The sequence below is a fragment of the Mobula hypostoma genome, chromosome 11 (assembly GCF_963921235.1).
Source record: "Mobula hypostoma chromosome 11, sMobHyp1.1, whole genome shotgun sequence".
In the NCBI taxonomy this organism is placed as follows: domain Eukaryota; kingdom Metazoa; phylum Chordata; class Chondrichthyes; order Myliobatiformes; family Myliobatidae; genus Mobula; species Mobula hypostoma.
Window position 1 is genome coordinate 47,526,932 of NC_086107.1, and position 21,254 is coordinate 47,548,185.

Here is a 21,254-nt window from a genome sequence, read left to right on the forward strand (position 1 = left end):
TTCATCAGGCAAGATTTCCTCTTTAGGAGACCATGCTGACTTCAATCTATTTTATCATGTGCCTCCAAGTATCCCGAAACTGCATCCTTAAAAATTCGTTCCAACATCTTCCCAACCACTGTCAGGCTAACAGACCTATATTTTCCTGTCTTGTGCCTCCCTCCCTTCTTGAAGAGTGGAGTGACATTTTCAATTTTCAAGTACTCCAGAACTTTTCCAGAATCGATTAATTCTTGAAAGATTATTACTAATGCCTCAACTATCTGTTTAGCTACCTCTTGCAGAACACTGTAGTCTAGTCTGTCTGGTCCAGGTGACCTGTCTACCTTCAGACCTTTCAGTTTCCCAAGCATCTTCTCCCTAGCAATAGCAACTGCACTCCCTTCTGCCCCTGAGACTTCTGAACTTCCGGCATACTGTTAGTGTCTTCCACAGTGAAGACTGATGCAAAATACTTATTCAGTTTGTCTGCCATTTCCTTGTCCCTCATTACTACCTCTCCAGGATCATTTTCCAGTATCTACTCTCTCCTGTCTTTTACTCTTTATGTATCTGAAAAAATGTTTGGTATTCTCTTTGATATTATTGGCTAGCCTACCTTCATTTTTCATCTTTTCACTCCATAGCCTTTTTAGTTACCTTCTTTTGTTTTTTAAAAGTTTTCCAATCCTCTAACCTCCCACTAATATTTGCTAAATCATATGCCCTCATTCTTGCTTTTATGCTGACTTTAACTTCCCTTGTCAGATTGGTTGCATCATCCTGCTTTTAGAGTACTTCTTCTTTTGGATGTATCTATCCTGGGTCTTCTGTATTTCTCCCAGTAACTCCCGCCATTGCTACTCTGCCATCATCCCTGCTAGTGTCCCCTTCCCATCAACTTTTGCCAGCTCCTGCCTCATGCCTCTGTCAGTCCACTCTTCAAGAAGGGAGGGAGGCACAAGGCAGGAAAATATAGGCCTGTTAGCCTGACAGTGGTTGGGAAGACGTTGGAATGAATTTTTAAAGATGCAGTTTCAGGATACTTGGAGGCACATGATAAATTCCCTTTTCTCCACTATAATATAAATGTCCATTTGTCACCTATGACAAACTTCCTCACTATCCATACCACCACTAAACTTCATGTCATCTGCATACTTACTAACTCACTCCACCACTTCCTCATCCAAATCATTTATATAAATCTCCAAGAGCAGGGGTCCTAGGACAGATCCCTGTGGGACATCACTGATCACTAACCTCCAGATAGAATACACTTCATCTTCTCGACCTTCTGTCTTCTAGGGGCAAGCCAATTCTAAATCAATGCAGCTCAGTTTTTCTGGATCCTTTGCCTCCTGACTCTGTGCTGAGCCTACCATAAGGAACCACGTTGAATGCCTTACTAAAATTCATATGTACCATATCCACTGTTCTACGTTCATCAATGTGTTTTGTTACTTCCTTGAAGAATTAAGTGAGGCTTGTGAGGCACAACCCACCCCCACAAAGTAATGCTGTCTATCCCAAATAAGACTATGCTTCATAAGTCCTGTTCACCAATCATTTGCCCACTACTGATTTAAGACTCACTAGTGTATAATTCACAGGATTATCCCTATTACCTTTCTTGAACAAAGGAATAACATTTATCACCTCCAATCTTTTGGTACTAATCCTGTAGCCAATGAGGATGCAAAAATCATTGTTAGAGGTGAGGCAGTTTCTTCCCTTTCTTCCCATAATAACGAGGTATAGCATGTGCAGCCCCGAGGTTTACCAATCCTAGAGATTTTCAAAAGTTGCAACTCTTTCTTAGCTTTGACAAGTTACCACATATCAGCCTGTCCTCATGTTCATTCAAGGTCCCTCTCACTAATGATTATTGAAGCAAGGTATTCATTAAGGACCTCCCCTACCTCCTCCAACTCCAGGCATGTTTACTCTTTTATCACTGTTCAATCCTACCTGCGCGCTAGTCATTCTCCTGTTCCTTACGTATGTGTATAACATGTAGAATGCCTTGGGTTTTTCCTTAATCCTTCTTGCCAGGCTCTTCTCATGTCCCCTTCTAGCTCTCCTAAGTCTATTCTTAAGCTCTTTCCCGATACTTTGTAATTCTCTAGAGCCCTCGCTGATCCTTGCTTCCTAAACCTTATCTTTCTTTCTCTTGAAGAGATGTTCCACTTCGCTTGTCAACCAGTTACTTCACCCTACCTCAATGGGACAAACCTATCCAAAACCTGGTGCAAGTGCTCCCAAAACAACCTGCACATTTCTGTTGTCTATTTTGCTGAGTACATCTGTTCCCAATTTGGGCTCCCGAGTTCCTGCCGAATAGCATCGTAATACACCCTTCCTCAACGAAGTACTTTCACATATGTTCTGTCCTTATTCCTTCTAAGGCTGTGGTGAAGGTCAGGGAATTGAGATCACAGTCTCTGAAATGCTTACCTTATGAGAGATCTATCACCTGACCTTGTTCATTGCCTCGTACTAGATCCAGTATGGCCTCTTCTTTCATCAGCCTATCTACATATTGTGTCAGAAATCCTTCCTGGGCTTAATGAACAAATTATGCCCCATCTTCACCTGTTGGTTTAATCAATGGCAACCATTATGCCTATGTTTACTAACCCCACTTGACTGCATTAAATCTGTATATGTCCATATGCTACTCATTCAAATGCCTGTGCAGATGCTTCATAAATACTGTTGCAGTTCCTGCCTCCACTTCTTCCTCCGGCAGCTCATTCCAGGTACAGTGTGTGAAAAATTTGACCCTTCCGATCCTTTGTAATCTTCCTTCCTCTCAGTTTAAATTTATGACCTCTAGTTTTAGACACCCCTACCATTGGAAACAGACACAAGTTATCTACCCTGTCTGTGCTCTCATAAATTTTTTATGTGTTTATCGTGTCACCTCACAGCCTCCTTTGCTACAGGGAAAACAGCTCCAGCTTATCCAGTCTCTTCAAGCCCTCCAGTCCAGGGAACATCCTTATGATTTTTGCCTAATCATCTCTTTCCTGTATGATAGCCAGAATTGCACACACTCCACCAAGAGCAGCCAACTTTTTGTACCACTGTACACGATATCCCAATTCTTGTATTCCATGCTTCATCAGGTTAAGGCATGCACTTTGTGTGCCTTCTTCACCTCACTGGTTGCCTGTTCCACCATATTGAGCCAACTATGTACAGTCATACAGCATGGAAACAGGCCCCTTGGTCCATTGCAGACCAAAGCGTCTTCCTGAACTCATCTCATATACCGGTATTTGGCCCACGTCCCTATTCACGTACCTGTCCCACTCTCTTTCAAGCATTATAATTGTAATTGTATCTACATATCTCTAAAACCTCTTCTGACAGTTTGTTCCACACACCTGCTGTCACGGTGTGGAGAAACTTGCCTCTAGGGTACCTTTAAGTATTTCCACCTCATCTTAAATCTATGCCGTCTAATTTTAGATCTCCATACCCTCTGGAAAAGACAGGAACAATCCAATGTATCTATGCCCCCTCATATTTTTACAAATCTCTATAAGATGACCCTCTGAGCCGCCTTTGCTCCTGATGAAAACAATTCCAGCTTATTGAGTTTCTCCTTATAACTCAAACCTCCCAGTTTCAGCCACATACTTGTGAATCTTTTTCTGCATCCTCTCTAGCTTAATCATATCTTTCCTGACAGTATAGCAATCAGAACTGCACACAATGTTCCAATTGGAGTCTTGGTCTTCTACAACGTTCCTTATTACTTCGTCATTTACCTTGTAAGTCCTACCCTGGTTTAGCTTCCCAAGATGCATCTCTTCATACTAGTCCAAATTAACATTCCACCTACTGTTCCTAAGCTCACTTTCCTACATTCTGTAGTAAACTTCTTCACTGTTCATAATGCCACCAGTGGCTTTATCTACAAAATTAGTAGTAAAGACCACCTACATTCTCATCCAAATCATTAATATATAATTACAAATGGCAAAGGAGTCAACACTAATACCCGTGGCACACCATCAGTCACAAGCTTTCAACCTAAAGAACAGCACCCTTTTGCTTTCTTCCACCAAACTAATTTCGTCTCCAATCTGCTAAATCGCTCTGGATTCCATGTGTTCTCTAACTCGTGTCTTCTGGACCAGCCCACCATGTGGGACCTTGTGAAAGGTCTTGCAAACCTGGAGTGCATTGTTGATGGAACTGCATTTATGGAGACACACTCCTGATTTGTGCTGTGGAGATGATGGAAAGGCATTGGAGAATTGGGAGATGAGGTACTTGGCCTTGAGCTCTGAATATTCATGTGGCTTGTGCAGTTAAATTTCTGATCAATGATAAGGTGATGGTGATGAGGGAGCCTGGTGATTGTCATGTAGTTGAATGGTGAGGGCATCTTCTTGTTGGGAGATAGTCATTGCCTTGCACGTTTTGGAATGAATACTAATATTACAAATATGTAAATACCTGAAAGTTGCCTAGGTCTAGCTGTACGCATGCACGCTCTACGGTATTATTTGATGAGTTGCAAATAGAATTGAATATTCTGAACTGTGAACAAACAATCCCACTTATAAGTGGAGAAAAGATTATTGATGCCATTACTGATAGTGACTGAGTTTCCGACACAGCCTTGTGGCATTGTAGCAGTAGTGTCGAGGAGCTGAGCTAATTAGTCTCAAACAGCCAATACTGTTGTCTTTTTGGCAAATTATGGTTTCAGATAGTGTGGAGTTTTCCCATTCACTCCAATTTTACTAAGACTTCCCAAAACATTGCCATAATCTCTGTGACATTCATATTCACCTCACTTCTGGAATTCAGCTCTTTTGTCCTATTTGGAACTATAATTGTCATGAAGTCTGAATTGATTGATCCTGGCAAAACCCAAACAGAGCAAGAGTGAATATATTAGTGTGTGGACGTATGCTTTATAACACTTTCCATTCCTCGGTAGTTTATGATTTCAGTGTTAGATTAATTCTTGTCTATTGAAGTTAATGCAAGCAGGACCGAACACTTTGCTGCCTTCTAATTTGAATGATTTCAGCAGTGAACCAAATGTAAAAATACTGCACAGTCTGTGACCAATATCCTGCATAGCAATCATGAATATGCCAGCTTTTTGTGCTAAAGGCTGCATTGAGAACCCCACAACCTCTTGCATTAATTTTGCCAACTTTCAGGTGAATTACACTGGAGTTCAACTGAGTAGAAAAGGCCAAGCTCAAAATGTGAAAAACACGGATTGTGCATATTCTTGGCAAAGATCTTTCAAATGAAGTAATAATGGGCTGATTTAGTTTCATTTTTTAATTTAATGGCGAGTAGATATTTAATGTTATTAAAGTCTCTCATAGCAACATGGAGCTAACATTTTTACAACCAATTATTTATTTTGTCAGTGGAACAGGGTGTAGCTCTGCCAACAACAGATGGCAGCATTTGTGTTCGAATAATTTGAATGCACTTTTGGTCATGTTTATAAAATTTCATACATGCATTGAGCATTATGGGCTGGAAATCCTGCACCTGCCATGGTGCCTCAATTTGTTGTTCTCAGTGCCAGGCCTGGTCGTCCTGAACTATGTTAGAAGATGGACGACCAGCCAGGAAGACACTCCATAGTGGAGAAATACTTGTGACTAACCTCGAGTGGTATTTCCAAAGACTTCCTCTACAGAGTGAGCTGATAGTTTTTAAATACCCAAAGGCATTTATAAATGGTACAAAAGGACTTATTTACTATTTTAATAATTGTAATGAAATAATAACACACTAAATTACAACAAAATAATTGAAAACATTTAAGCTTAAGTCTTTAAAAAAAGTAAATCATTTCTATGAACTTAGTTTTTTTTTAAAATTGAGAACCAATCACTCCTTTCAAAGGAATGTGGCTGTGCTGCAAGTGCTATGGCACTCTGCTCACTGTACCTATGCTCCTCTGTTGAACTCAGTGACAGGTCCAGTGACAGGGCAGAGGTTGCATCTGACTTCATTCATGAAGATAGAGACACTTTGTAAGGTGACAAGAGGTTAGGCAATGGTTCTCCAAGGAACCAATGGCTAAAGGTAAGTATGATCTGGCTGCTTTTTTAGGAGGGTGTTTTAAATTAAGTGTCACTTATGCAATTGAACTGGTATGTTACTCCTGTGGTTTTGTTAACTGGAAGAGACTGTCTCATATGAAATAACGGACTCCTAAGAATGAGTTTTTCTTGTCTTTCCACTGTTTATATAACAGTTAAAAATGAATTTTCTCAAATGAGCAAACTTATTTTTGAAACATAAACATCCAGTAACATCAATAAGATTTGTCACTGAGTGGTAGGTGTACTCTTTCCGTTATTCTTCCCTATGGACTATTTAGTAACACTGTACAACAATGAAATAAGGAGCATTTGTAATCCAATTTTTTTGTTATTTTTATCTTCAGTTCTGATCTTAAGTGAGTGTACTAATTGCTTGGGTCAATATCAAGATTCCTTGGATGAAAATATGTTGATTTTTTTTTGCAATCCAGCGTTAGTAACTTAAGAAATAAACAGCAGGAACACGTCTCTCTTTGAGCCTGTCCTGCCATTCAATAGCAATAGATCATGCCAAATAGGCAAGAATCACTTTCCTGCTAGATCTCCGTATCCTTTTATTCTATCTTGATCTGATGCATACTCATAGCTTGAGCATATTCTGTGGAGAATTCCAAAGATTTATAAATAAAGACTTTTTCAGTTATTTCAGTCCTAATTGCCTGATTCTTTATCCTGGGATAATATCTCTTAGTTCTAGAATCTATAGCTGAGGCCTCCCAGCATCAATCATCTAAATCCCTTTCAGAACCCAAAACATTTTGGTTCAATGGGTTCTATAGGTACATCTAATGTCAGAGAAATGTACACAATATACATCCTGAAATTCCTTTTCTTCGCAAACATCCACAAAAACAGAGGTAAGATCACCTCTCATTTTTCCAATGAATCTGTTAACCTTACACAAAGCCAACTCTAGGGATAACCACCAACTCTCAGGAGTCAACATGGGAGTTTTCTTTGGGGTACCTGTAGGAATTTTTCCAGCTAAAGAATTTAGTTAGTCTTATTGGAAGTTTTGTGAGTCAGTTCCTGGATTTTTAAATATTAGTGTAGTAGATTGGTAATACAAGTTACAGGTTCCAAGCTGATGGATGCTGCAAATTTAACTGTTCTCCCAATAATCAGATTCTTATACCATTGAGCTGAATTTCATCCTTGAAGGGAGTTGCAGATTGAGAGAGGAGTTCTTCCCACATTATGACAAAATGGTTCTCAGAACTGATTCATCTTGTCTGTCAGCTGAAATACACCAGATGAAAATTTCAGATCCATGTATTTTGTTTAGTTTGACTCATGGGATTGCACCATTGCATTTGAAAGAATACAAAAGCTGTTGCATAAAGTAATAAATAATTATTTCAATAGGTTTCATTGGATACATTTAATGCCAGAGAAATGTATACAATATACATCCTGAAATTCTTTTTCTTCACAAAATCCACGAAAACAGAGGAGTGCCCCAAGGAATGAATGACAGTTAAATGTTAGAACCCCAAAGCCCGCCAACTCACCCTTCCCACACATAAGCAGCAGCAAAGCAACGATTCCCCTCACACCAGCAGAAAAACATTGGCACACCCCACCGACCACTCAAGCGTACAGCAAAGCATTAATAAAAACACAGACTTGCAGTACCCCAAAAACTACTCGTTCACCCGGTAATTCAACATATCACAGGCCCTCTCTCTCCCTAATAAGGGAAGAATTCCCATATTAACATAGGATTAAGGTTGGTTAATAGGAAGCAAATACTGAGAAGGTCACATTGTTTTTCTGTTAACTAAACAACAAACTAAGAGATCTAATGAGTTTCATCCATATTTATAACATTTTTATGATTCAGATAATGTTTAACCAGTATACTCCAACATTTGGGGTTTTAAATTTCATAATTCCAAAATTCATGGTTTTGATTTTTATCTGCAAATAGTTGATTCCATAATATGCTGTGTTATTTATATTTTAATACCTCTTCTGAATTATTAAATGAAGTGCATAAAACAGGCTTAATTATCTTCATAAAGAATATGTAATAAGAGCTGCTTTCCAACAGGTGCTTCTCTTTTTCACCGGTGTGATTTCAGATAAATATCTCGACACTCCAGCTGTGGAATCATTTGCTGAACATAATCCTGAGTGACTGAGTAACAAAAATTAAATCTGATTAGAGTTCATTGGATAAACCCGGAATACTACATAGCTGGGGTTGGTTAAAGCCAAATACATACAGTATATAAGAAATTCTTAAAGAAAATATTTATTTTGTACCATGCAATTTAGACTTCAACTAGAGTACTTTGTCCCATTCTGGAAGCCACGTTTTGCTGGTGCGGGAAAGATTGATTTGGTGTCAGTGCAGAAAGAGCTGCGTTGGAATTTCTATACTTAGTGCCTCATTATCTCTTTCACCTACCTTTTTAAGAGAAGCAACGTTGAGCTACAAATATTTACTTTGAATGTGGCTGACTGCATGCATAACAAATCATACCTCCTGTACCTAAAAAAGTGACACTGAGTGTATGCTCATAGTCTTCTGCTCCTGTAGTCCACCCACTCCAAGGTTTGAAATGCTTTGTGATCAGAGATGCTCTTCTGCACACCAATGTTGTAACTCATGGTTATTTGAGTTACTGTTGCTTTTCTGTCAGATTGAACCGGTCTGGCCATTCTCCTCTGACTTCTCTCATTAACAAGTCATATCCACCCACAGAACTGCTGCTCACTGGATTATTTTTGTTTGTTTTTGGAACTGTTCTCTGTTCTCTGTTGTTCATGAAAATACCAGCGGTTTCTGAAGTACTCAGACCACCCCATCCGGCACCAACAGTTATTCCACAGCCAAAGTCACTTAGATCACATTTCTTCCAATAGTCTGATATATGGTTTGACCAACAACTGACCCTCTTGACCATGTCTGCATGCTTTTAAGCATTGAGTTGCTGCCTCATGATTGGCTGATTAGATATTTGCATTACTGAGCAGGTGCACAGGTAAAATAATGTGGCTGCTGAGTGGAAAGTTGGAAATAATTCTGTAAAGGATTAGGGAATCTTTGTCTGGGCCATAGAGAAAAGGCATAACCAGTTAAAAATCCAATTATTTCTATCGTTGTACTCCTTCTTTCAGAATTAAATATTGGACAATGGAGGCACACAGATGTCAGATGTTCACAGTAATTTTATGAATTTTGACACAAAAATATCAATTGTACTTGAGCCATCTTATGTCAGTGTAATTAAAAACAGAAAAGCTGTAAACACTGAGCAGGCCAGTCAGCACCCAGGGAAAGAGAAACAAATAATGTTTCATGTCTGGGAACTTTTATCAGATAATTGAGTGTATGTGTTCACATGGCCCTTCTCCTATTCTACTTCAAATAACCTATCAGCACAATTCTCAGTTTCTTTATGTCCAATGCACTTTGTCTTCCTCCTCAACTATCGGTGTTATTTCCCTCACCAACATCATGCTTTGACAAATTCTGGTAATGTTTTCCCTGAATTGCTTTTTGATTGTTAAGGATTTCAACATTTCTAAGCCTTTTTGTTTAACACCAAACTACTTTATATTTTCAACCTGTCAATCATTTTCAGAAGCATCAAATACATTTTCATATTACAGCTGCATACGATATTGTTGAAACTTCACCTGGAATGTTGTGTGCTGTTCATGTCACCATATTATAGGAAAGATGACATTAAAATAGAGAAGGTGCAGAGAAGATTCATAGGGATGTTGCTGGGAGATTAAGATTTGAGTTATAAGGAGAGAGTGAATAGGGTGGAAATGTTCCCTGGAATGAAGGGGGCTGAGGGAGTGACCTCAGAGATTTGTAAATTCAGGAGAGGCAGAGATGAGGTAGATGTTCACAGTCTTCAAGGAGCAGTGCCTTAGGAAGGTGGCACCCATCATTAAGGATCCCCACCACCCAGGACATGATCTCTTCTCATTGTTACTGTCGTGAAGGAGATACTGAAGCCTGAAGGCACATACTTAGTGATTCAGGAACAGCTTCTTCCCCGCCGCCACCTGAATTCTAAATGGACATTGAAACCATGAACACTACCTCACTACTTTTTTATCTCTGTTTTAACTTAACTATTTAAAAGACATATATTTACTGTAATTCAGTTATTTTCTCTCTATTTATTTATCATGTATTTCATTGTGCTGCTGCCATAAAGTTAACAAAGTACACAACATATGCCAGTGATATTAAACCTGATTCTGATTCCTTTGCACAGGTAGAGGAGCTTAAAACTTGAGAGCATAGTTTTAAGGTGCGAGGGGAAAGAGTTAAAGTGGACTTGAAAGGCAAGATTTTGACAGAGAGGGTGGTGGGTATTTGGACCAAGCTGCCAGAGAAGTGGTAGAAGCAAGATAAAATTACAACGTGTTAAAGTCCTGATAGAAAGTCTTGACCCAAAGTGTCAAAAATTCCTCCCCCAGCCACACCCCATGCCTCTGATGCTGCTTTCTCCCTCTAGCAGTGGATCTTTTGCTCCAGATTCCAGCATTTGCAGTTTCCTGAGTGTCAACTGAGTTTCCTGAGCTACATTTCCATGGGATAGGAACAATTCAAAGGGGTATGGTCCAAATGCAGAGTGATGGGACTAGCTCATGAGGCACTCTTTGTCATAGATGAGTTGAGCAGAAAGGCTTGTTTCCATGCTGTATAACTCAGTGATTCTAAGGGGTTACTGGTAGAAAGAGATGGCTTAAGGGTGGTTTGAGAAGGAAGAGGGCAAAAGTAAACAACTGAAAACCATATGCTCAAATGCTGACATCAAATTAACAAAGTACTAATCAGAATCAGGTTTATTAACACTGAGATATGTTGTGAAATTTGTTATTTGCAGCAGTTGTAGTGTGCAATACTTAACATTACTGTATATCACAAATAAATAAATAGTGAAACAAAGGGCAAAATAGTGAGGTAGTATTCATGAACCATTCGGAATTGGATGGTGGAGAGGAAGAAGCTGTTCCTAAAATGTTGAGTGCGCTTCTTCAGGCTCCTGTAACTCCTACCTGATGGCAGTGCTGATAAAAGAGCATGTCCTAGATGGTGAGGGTCCTTCATAACGCTTGCCACATAACTGAGACATCACCTTTTGAAGGTGTCCTTGCAGGGGGAAGGCTAGTGGGTATGATCAAGTTGGTGAAGACTACGATCCTCAGTAGCCTATTCCCATTCCTGTGCATTGGCGCCTTCATATCAGATGGTGATGCAGCCAGTCAGAATGCTCTCCACAATACATCTATGGAAGTTTGCGAGAGTCTTTGGTGACATACCTAATCTCCTCAAACTATTAATTTCAAAACGTAGAACAAAACAATATGAGAGCACAACGGAACAAGGCAATTTAGGACTGTGAAGTGAAAGGTTAAAATGTAAAAATATAAAAGAGAAATGTGAAAGCAAATGGCAACAGAGAGGCTCCAGGCAATCTGACTTTTCTTCAGCATGGTACATTCATGTCCACACCAAATGACCACTTTTGTTGGTTGATTTGACGCATCTGAGCGTGCATCTGTGCACAAACAAGGAATGAACAATGCATGTTATTTCAGATTTTTCAAGATTTTTTTTTGCATGTAATTGCATAAGGGGACTTCTAAACAAAACGTGTTTGTGTGTTTATACAGATGCAAAGACTCTGTCCCCAGCTCATTCTACCTGTGAGTGGCAGTATGAGGCTTGTGCCAGCCCTTGTGTCAGAACATGCAGAGATCCTACAGGCAAGATCTGTCAAGCTTTACCAAGGTATATGTGGCCAAATAGAATACAAATAAAATCTTCACTGCCTTTCTAGGCTTTAAACCAGAGGTTCCCAACCTTTTTTATACCATGAAGCAAGGAGTCCACAGTCCCAGGTTTGGGAACCCCTGCTCTAGATGAATGAACATTCACTATTTCATTGAGGATTATAAAGTGATTAAGAGTGCATGATTTATTTTGATCTTAAGCAACAATTTTGTTTTTTTTTATCTCGCGTGCAATGTGAGGGAGAGGGTGACTAAATTATCATCTTCAATTATCTTTCTACAACAGACACAGTGGGAGCTGCAGCAGTAATTGATAATACTTTCTTCAGGCCAGTAATTGTGTGCTTAGCCCTGCTGGTCATGTACTGCTGCTGGTGCTACTTACATGTCGTACTCTGCCGCAGGAGAAAGGCAAATAGGAGTGCTAGTATTATGATAGATTTGCGGTGTGATTGGGTGATGTGTTTGACCACTGAGAATCTGGGAATTGTGAATATGAGATTTATAATCACATCCTAATGAAGCATGTGAATATTAGATGGATGTCAAAGATTGTTTAAGGAATTCATAAAAAATGCAGATCCTGGGAAGGTGAAATAAAATCCAAAAATGCTGGAAACATTCAGTCAATCGGCACTAGAATGAGGAATAGATAACATTTCAGGTGTGGGATCCTTAGTAAGAAATATTCTGATGAAGACACTGGACTTGAAAGAGTGGATCATGGAAAACAATGTACAAGGCGTGATTAATAAATTTGCAGGTGACACTAAAATAAATGGTATAGTGGACAATAAAGAAGGTTATCAAAAATTAAAGGGGGATCTTGATCAGCTGAATAATTGGACCAAAGGATGGCAAATGTAGTTTATTTCAGGTAAATGTGAGCTGCTCCATTTCCAGGTAGGACTTTCATGGTGAATGGCAGGGCTGTGGGGTGTGCTATAGAACAGAGAGCCCTTGGAGTACAATACATGGTTCCCTGGAAGTTCCCTGAGAGTGGTGAGGAAGGCTTTTAGCATAATAGCCTTTACAAGTTAGGCATTAAGTATAAAAGTTAGAATGTTATAGTAAGGTTGTACAGTATGCTGGTGATGTATTGTGTTCAGTTTTGGTCACCCTACTGTAGGAAAGATGTTATGAAACTGGAAGGAGTGCAGAAAGGATGTTGCCAGGACTTAAGGGGCTGAGTTCTAGAGAGAGGTTAGACAGGCTAAGACTTTATTCCTTAGAGCAGCCTTTCTCAATCTTTTTGACCTGTAGGAACCCTTGAAATAATTTTCAGGTCTCAGGGAGCCCCTGCATAAAAATTATATCTATCGCTCGCAGTACGTTAGTGTGATCAATAAGTTGTAGATATAATAATCCAAAAATAATTGTCAGTGCTCTTTTTAATAGAGAATGAATTTTAGCCAATCTTTCTTGAAAAAAAATAGATAGTTAAGCTTAGCATACCTTTCTTGAAATTAATCTTTCTTTCCCTTTCATAAATTTTAAAAACTTGAGATAAACACACATTGATTTCACTCTCAACTGAATTGAGACAATTTCTATCTTTGCTCTTGATGCTTGATAAACAAGAAAAAGCTTGCTCACACATGTAAGAAGTTGAAAACTGCAGCAAAATGTTCATTGCTTTTCTATGAATGGCAGGATACTCTTCTTTCACAGAAATCCAGAACATGTCCAGGGGCAGGTTAGTAAATCTCATCTTGAGTGCATGATCAGAGTGCAGCTCACAAAGTTCTTCCTCTTCTCTCAAAGGCAAGTTCTTAGGCTGAGCAGAAAATTCAGAGAAAGAGTTCCTCATCTAGTTACACACTTGTGTTGAAAGGGAGGAAAAATACTGTTCAATTACTGTTCTGCAATTTTTCCAGGTTGTTTTCAATAAGACTAGGGACTTTCTGATCCTTCCTCACTCTCAAGCCCAAGCAGCAGTGGAAACATTTCAAGATTTCTTTTTGCAACATGATTTTTCCAAAGGTTCAGTTCCTTTTAAATTCAAGAATCTTGTCACTTGAAGTCAAAACATTTTCTTCAGGGCCTTGCAGAGACTTGTTCAACTGGTTCATATGATGTCTGTTAAGTAGGCTAGTTTCTGCAGCCATTCTCCATCTTCAAAACACTCAGCAAAATCTGACCTACTATTTTCTTGAAAGTACTCCTGCAATTCACCTTTCACCTCAGTCACCCTGTTGAGAACTCTTTCTTTGCTAAGCCACCGGATTTTTGTATGTAGCACGACATTGGTGTGCTCTTTCTCCAGATTTTCACACAGTATTTTTTAACATTGTCGAGTGAGCTGGTCTTAAAGCTACTAAATAACTTCCTTCCTGTGTCCTTTTACTGATTGTGACTTTATTTTCAAAAACTTTAATCTTTGTTTTCAGATTCCAGTAGTCTTTAGAATGAAACTTTCCCCCCAATTTTCTACTACACTGGTAGTTTGTTTGCTCCCACAAGTCAGTTGGTGGCACGTAAGGTGAAGTTCGGGGAGGTAATTTGGGAGGGAGAGGCTGACATCACAGCCCAAGTTGGGCGAGTCCTTTCAATGCTCGGAAAATGCAGCTCATGCTCCTCATAAACCTACCATTCTCCCCACCGTGCAATACAACGCTCACCAGTTATCAGCCTACTGTCCTCCCCTCTGTGCAATACAACACTCACCAATTATCAGCTGACTGTCCTCCCCTCTGTGCAATACAGCACTCACCAATTATCAGCTGACTGTCCTCGCCTCTGTGCAATACAGCACTCACCAATTATCAGCCTACCGTCCTTCCCACTGTGCAATACAACATTCACCAGTTATCAGCCTACTGTCCTCCCCTCTGTGCAATACAACACTCACCAATTATCAGCCTACCGTCCTTCCCACTGTGCAATACAACATTCACCAATTATCAGCCGACTGTCCTCCCCTCTGTGCAAAACAGCACTCAACAATTATCAGCTGACTGTCCTCCCCTCTGTGCAATACAGCACTCACCAATTATCAGCCTACCGTCCTTCCCACTGTGCAATACAACATTCACCAGTTATCAGCCTACTGTCCTCCCCTCTGTGCAAAACAGCACTCAACAATTATCAGCTGACTGTCCTCCCCTCTGTGCAATACAGCACTCACCAATTATCAGCCTACCGTCCTTCCCACTGTGCAATACAACATTCACCAGTTATCAGCCTACTGTCCTCCCCTCTGTGCAATACAACACTCACCAATTATCAATGGCCCCCACTATCTTGGTCAAAAATTAAGATTGGACTCAACTAAATAAACGCAGTCCAACTGTGCACTGCCATACTGAGACTTCTAAAGAGATTGCTAACAGAGTTGCTCAGTCACTGTCCACCACTGCGAGAACTAGCATCATGTGTTGTGCAAAGTTCAAAAAACGATGTTTATTTTTTTCAATCATGGTCTCTCACTGAACCCCTGGAGACCTCTCATGGAACCCTTAGGTTCCGCAGAACCCTGGTTGAGAAGCCTTGCCTTAGAGATTAGGAGACAGTGGTGGTCTTCCATAAGTGCATAAAATCAAGAGATGCATAGATAGCGTGAATGCTCTCAGCCTTTTTCCCAGGGTTGGGGAATCAAGAACTAGAGGGAATAAGTATAAGGTGAGAGGGGAAAGATTTAATAGAACTTAAGGGACAATTTTTTTTTTACACAAAAGTTGCTATATATGTGGAACAAACTATCAGGAGAAGTGGTTGAGTCAGAGACAATAACAATTTTTAAAAGACAATTGCAGCTGGATAAAAAAAGTTTGGAAGATTATGGACCAAACATGGTTAAGCGGGACCAGCTTGGATGGGCCATCTTGGTGGCATGTCCCATTTGATCTAAAGGATTGTTTCCTTGCTGCGTGACTCCAGGATTCTAACAGGTTCTTTTTCTCACATCTTATGCTATCCATAAATTGATGAAGTTTTCAGTGTAATTATATTGTGAACCTACAGAATTAACAATAACACACTAATGCTAATTTGAAATTCTACGAACAAGGATTTTTAAAAAATGTCATTTGATGCTAACAATCCCAAGTTTGAAGTAGCCTCAGAGACCGGACTCTCTCAGTCTAATTGTTGGGTAAAACATCTGAGCAAAGTTTTCCGAATTTTACTACATTGTTTCTGCTACTGTGACACTATTCAATAAACAAAGTGATACTTGTGTTTTCTTCTATTCTATCAGGAATATCTAAAAACATTAATCTCTGTGTGAGGTCTGTTCTTCACCGTATCATAAAATGATACACAAATCCACAGGCATGCCATGTATGCATCTGCTATGTCTAAGAATTTAAGTGTAAGTTTTTTTTTCAGAGGCAGGCCCCATGGTACAAATACATCTGTGCACATTCACAGCATTTCATTCTTGTATCACTATTTCTTTGGCTATTCTGGGCTTGCACTAAGTAACGTAAGCTTTTGACAACTGAATGGTCATTTTAGCTTTTAATATCCTCAACATGTGTCCTTTGCAATACATCTGCAAAAGTCACTCAGTTTTTTATTTCTAAATAAAATAATTTGGCATTAATGAAGTAGTGGATTTGCTCAAAATATTGAATGAATTTCAAACTGAAATATTATCATTGTACAAACTTTTCCCCCTCCCTGAGTGAATTTTGCACAGTATTGCACTGTCCTGGTGTTTACTTCCCAGAGTGTGAGCAGCTTCTATTGCAAATCAATGGGTGTTAATACATTCTATCATGTGAATCTGGAGAATGTGTTTTAGTAAGTTACTCACTGTGGAAAAAAGCACAGCTTAGCCCTTTCTGTCCTCACACTATATTCACAAACAGATTTTTCATGAAACACATCCAGTTTCAATCAGGAGCATCTATTTATTTTTTCCGCTCTGTCTCAGAATCAATGGGATGAATTTCCCATCTTGACTACTGGGTGAGTATTGATAGATCATGCATGTTCTTACTTGCCTTTAGTGTGAGAAGAAATTAATGTAACTATCCAGCAGATGCACACTTACATATTGTTGATTAATAGTTTCAACAACTTCAAAGCTAATATTTATAGGTAGCTGAGTTCTAGTATCATCCAAGATGCCACTTTCAATACCTCATTGTTAGACTGGTTCTAAATTTAGGGATAAAGCCCATTGGCTAGAGCCAGTAGATTAGTCAGCTATAGTTTTGAGTCTCCCTATGAATTATCTGTAAAGTAAGTTATAACTCTGCTGGGAAGCCTCCAGAAAAGTTCTATACTCCCTCTCATAAAGACAAGGGGAAGAAATTTAAGGACCTGGTAGCATAGCAGTTGACATGACGCTGTTACAGCTTGGGGTATTCCGGAGCTCGGAGTTCAATTCTGGTGTCGTTCTGGAAGGAGTCTCAGTATGGCCTCACCGTGGAAAGCATGGATTTACTCTGGTCTGCTGGCTTCCTCCTACAGTCCAAAGACATTCCGGGTAGGTTAATTGGTCATTATAAATTGTCCTGTGATTGGGTTAGGGTTGATCGCAGTTGTGGGGCTGCTGAGGCAGCATGGCGCAAAGGGCCGGAAGGGCCTTCTCCGCGCTGAAACTAATAAATGGAAGCAATGACATTTGTGCATTTATCCACAATTGGCAACCAAAGATAAATTTCAAGATATGGAAATAATTTTGGCAAGTTGCTTTGGAGGCAGAGTTATGTGGATTAAAACTGTCACTTTACGTTTACCATTATTTGGAAATGGCAGATGATTTATTTTCGGTATCTAGAAAATGTTCATGCTAGATTATTGATCAGAAGATTTAGCTTCTCCTCTTCTGCAAGCTTTGCTTCTTCTACTGTGTTGTGCCTCTTCTACTAATTGACACCTTATCCCAAGTTGCTTTTCCTTTGGGAATATAGACATTGAGGGCTTCCACCAAGGTTAGCAAATCCTGATCTTGCTCAACAACTAGAGTTCAGCAAATTCATTTGTCATTGCTAAGCATTGGGGAACCTGGCCATTATATTTGACTTCATTGAGAGTAGTCAAGTATGGATGTCCCTCAAAAAGATTGGGAACTATTGCCTAGAGAGCTTTTTAAATTGATCTTGAGTTTGGAATCGGAAATATAGTGGTTTAAATTTGCAGGTGATACAAAGCTAAATTGAAGTGGGGTATGAATATTTACCCATGAAAAAAGTTAAGTATTGAATTGAAAGCTAAAATATATCCAGCAGTGGCCATCACAGATCAAAAATAAAATGCTGAAGAGAAGTCAGTCTGGCAGTTGTGAATGCAATGGTTTCATGCTATTGTGACAATTGTCCGAATGTTAGAGCTAAATGAAGACTGAGCCAGAAGTGAGGGGTAATCTTGGCATTTTATAAATCCCTAGCGAGCCCATGTTTAAAAATAAGTTTTGGTGAAGAAGTTGATTAATGGACAAAATGACTTGGACAAGAATGGAAAAATAGTGCCCCTTCCTTAGTATCTATAATTAATTGGCTTTGGGTGCAAATGAATCTTTCAGAGGAATTACAATACAGTGATGAAATAATACAATTTTCTATTTTATGCTCAGTGTGGAAGGCTGTGTACCTCATTGTCCATTGGATATGGTGTTTGATGAAGACACACAGAGATGCGCTTATCCAGAGGATTGTAAGTAATTATCTGGTTTTTGCTTTCTTGTGCAGAACTGAAGTTGAATTTAGCCAAATAAGGTCATGCTTGGCAAAATGGAAGTAGCTGATGCTTTGCAAATCATTAGCAAAATAATCTATGTAGAACAGATAATTGTAACTTTATAAATAGAATTTAGCAGAAAAAGAAAACGCTGTTTTTTTTCACAAATGTTGATTTACCTGTTGATCATTCTCGATTTTTGAGTTTAGATCTTAATGCAAATCAACGGCACATTTTGCCTAGATGGTGTTGAGCTTCTTAAGTGTTTTCAATAGTCATAGTCATACTTTATTGATCCCGGGGGAAATTGGTTTCCGTTACAGTTGCTCCATAAATAATAAATAATTAAATAGTAATATGTAAATTATGCCAGTAAATTATGAAATAAGTCCAGGACCAGCCTATTGGCATTTATCCAGGCAATGGAAGATGACGTCTATTGTAGCTGGTGAAAAGACTAATAAGAATCAGAATCAGGTTTAATATCACTGGCATATGATGATATCAATGGCATGATAGCCTCAACCATCAGGCTCTTGAACAAAAAGGGATAGCTACACTCATTTAAGGACTCTTTTAAGGACTGTAATATTGTCATTTCATGCTCATTATTTATTGCTATTTATTTACGTGTATCTGCATTTGTACAGTTTGTTTACAGTTTACAGTTACTGTTCTACAGATTTGCTAAGTATGCCCGCAGAAAAAGAATCTCAGGGTTGCATGTGGTGACGTATATGTACTCTGATAATAAATTTTGCTTTGAACTTTGCTTTGAAAATACATTGTGATTTTATTTTGTTTTATTGCAGCAGTGCATTGCAATACATAATAAGAAAAAAATAAATTACAATAAGAAATACATTTTTAAAAATGAAATTAAGTAAGTAGTGCAAAAAGAGAGCAAAATAATATTGAGTGGTGTACATTGGTCCATTGTCCATTCAGAAATCTGATGGTGGAGTGGAAGAAACTGTTCCTGAAGCATTGAGTGTGTGTCTTCAGGCTCCTGTACCTCCTCCTGATTGTAGCAATGAGATGAGGGCATACCTTGTTTGATGGGAGTCCTTAATGATGGATAACAAATTTTTCAGGATTTGAATTTTGAAATGTCCCCAATACTGGGGAGGCTAGAGCCCATGATGAAGCTGGCTGAGTCTGCAACTTTCTACAGCTTTTTCCAATCCTGTGCAGTCACGCCTCCATACCAGATGGTGGTGCAACCAATTAGGATGCTCTCCATGTCGCATCTGTAAAAAATTGCGATTGTCTTTTGTAACATACCTAGTTTCCTCAAACCCCTAATGAAATAGAGCTCTGTTATATCTTCTTTGTAATTGCATCAATATGTTGAGCCCAGGATGGATCTTCTTCAGAGATGTTGACACCCTGGAACTTGAAACTGCTCATCCTTTCCACTTCTGATCCCTCAATGTGGACTGGTGTGTGTTCCCTTCACATCCTCTTCCTGAAGTCCACAATTAATCCTTTGGTCTTACTGACATTGAGTGCAAGGTTGTTGTCATGACACCACTCAACCAGCTGAACTATCTCATTCCTGAATACCTCCCTGTCACCATCTGAAGTTTTGCCAACAATATTTGTGTCGTCAGCAAACTTAAAGATGGTGTTTGAGCTGTGCTTAGCCACATACTCGTAGATGTAGAAAGAGAAGAGCACCAAGATAAGCACGCTTCCTTGAGCTATGCCAGTGTTGATTGTCAGCAAGGAGGAAATGTTATTTTCAATCTGCACAGACTGTGGTCTCCTGGTGAGGAAGTCAGCGATCCAGTATAGAGGGAGGTACAGAAGCTTATCGATTAGTACTAAGGATGTGATGGTGTTGAATGCTGAGCTTTAATCAACAAACTGCAGTCTGATGTAAATATTACTATTGAACAGGTGATCCAAAGCTGAGTGGAGAGCCAGTGAGATTGCATCCACTGTAGACCTTCTGTGGCGATAGGCTAATCGCAGCACGTCCAGGTACTTGCTCAGGCAAGAGTTGATTCTGGCCATGACCAACTTCTCAAAGCACTTCTTCACAGTAGATGTGTGTACAAAACGTCGATGGCCATTGAGACAACTCCCCCTTATCTGCTTGGCCACCGGAATGAGTGTCGCACTTTTAAAGTAGCTGGGAATCTCCAATTGCAGCCAGGGGAGATTGAAGATGTCCTTGAACACTCCCGCCAGTTGGCTGGCATTTACTTTCATGTCTTTCCATGTACACCATCGGAACCTGATGCCCTGCATGGGTTCACCCTCATGAAGGGTGTTCTGATGTTGGCCTCCGAAGCAGAGATCACAGATTCTGCAATGATTCACATGGGTGTAGTTTTATTCTCCCTTTCAAAGTGCGCATAAAAGGCATTTATCTCATCTGGGAGTGAAGCGTCACAGCCATTCATGATGTTAGGTTTCGCCCTCTAGGAAGAAATGGCATGCAAACCCTGCCAGGGCTGACATACATTCGACTCCATCTCTAATCTCAATCAGAAAATTTTTTTTATTCTTAAAATCACCTTCCATGGATCACAGCTGGACTTCTTGCATAGTTCTGGATCATCTGAATGCCATGGATCTAGCTCTCACCAGACTGTGAATCTCTGGGTCATCCATGGCTTCTCGTCTGGGTATGTCCGGTATATTTTCAACGCACACACTCATCCACGCAGGTCTTGATGAAGTCGGTGACAAGGGTGGTGTGTTCATTCGGATTTGAAGACTAATCCCTTAATACTGTCCAGTCCTCCAACTCAAAGCAACCTTGCA

The 21,254-nt window shown here is 39.6% G+C and overlaps 1 protein-coding gene across 1 annotated transcript in view; it reads left to right on the forward strand.

The window, feature by feature from the left end:
* Positions 1-21,254, forward strand: part of otog (otogelin) — a 235,636-nt gene that overhangs the window by 145,160 nt on the left and 69,222 nt on the right. Inside the window, exons 33-34 of the mRNA XM_063063100.1 lie at positions 11,730-11,847; positions 18,376-18,455. Of these exons, the coding sequence (XP_062919170.1) occupies positions 11,730-11,847; positions 18,376-18,455 (198 nt within the window). The remainder of the gene's footprint in view (positions 1-11,729; positions 11,848-18,375; positions 18,456-21,254) is intronic.